Genomic DNA, 524 nt, shown 5'->3' with positions numbered 1-524 from the left:
CTCTAATACATACTCCTGAACAAGCTAGACTCTATTCAAGTCTAATTCAGCATATCTACTGGTAGGTAGACACCAAACAATATAGTAATTACTTAAATATAGTACATATATCATACTTAATGATTTTTTTGTGAATTTATGACAAATGAAATATACTGTATCCATAATGTTTGACAAATACATGAATATTCAAACCAATGTCAGTCCTTACTATAATTATAGATGAGGCATCCATAATCATATTTAGAAATTTTTCTTTTCTTTTCTTCCTCTATGTGGTTATGTAATATATTTAGCCTATATTCCCTGAATTTCTTCTTGTTTTCTTTTTTTCAATTTAGAATTTCCAGCCGCTCGCATCCGCCGAACACAGTGCCCCACTCGGCCAGACGTTTACGGCGGTTGAACTACTAATCCTGTCGCAAATCTCACGATGCGGTGGTGCCACATATTTGCACCGAAGGCCCGCCGACGAATGTTGGCGTCGACTTTTAATATGAAGAATATTCCAGTGAAAGCCATCC

At 36.1% G+C, this 524-nt stretch overlaps 1 protein-coding gene across 1 annotated transcript in view; it reads right to left on the bottom strand.

The window, feature by feature from the left end:
- LOC119592589 (pre-mRNA-splicing factor syf1 homolog) overlaps positions 1–394 on the bottom strand; it is a gene marked incomplete in the record, with an annotated part of 9937 nt that extends 9543 nt beyond the window's left edge. The window contains 1 exon segment of the mRNA XM_037941467.1: positions 212–394. Within this exon segment, the coding sequence (XP_037797395.1) occupies positions 212–241 (30 nt within the window).
- Between the last annotated feature and the right edge of the window lie 130 nt (positions 395–524).

This window comes from Penaeus monodon, chromosome 30, assembly GCF_015228065.2.
Source record: "Penaeus monodon isolate SGIC_2016 chromosome 30, NSTDA_Pmon_1, whole genome shotgun sequence".
NCBI lineage: Eukaryota > Metazoa > Arthropoda > Malacostraca > Decapoda > Penaeidae > Penaeus > Penaeus monodon.
Note: the sequence above shows the minus strand (reverse complement) of the source record. Positions and strands in the feature narration are given on the sequence as shown.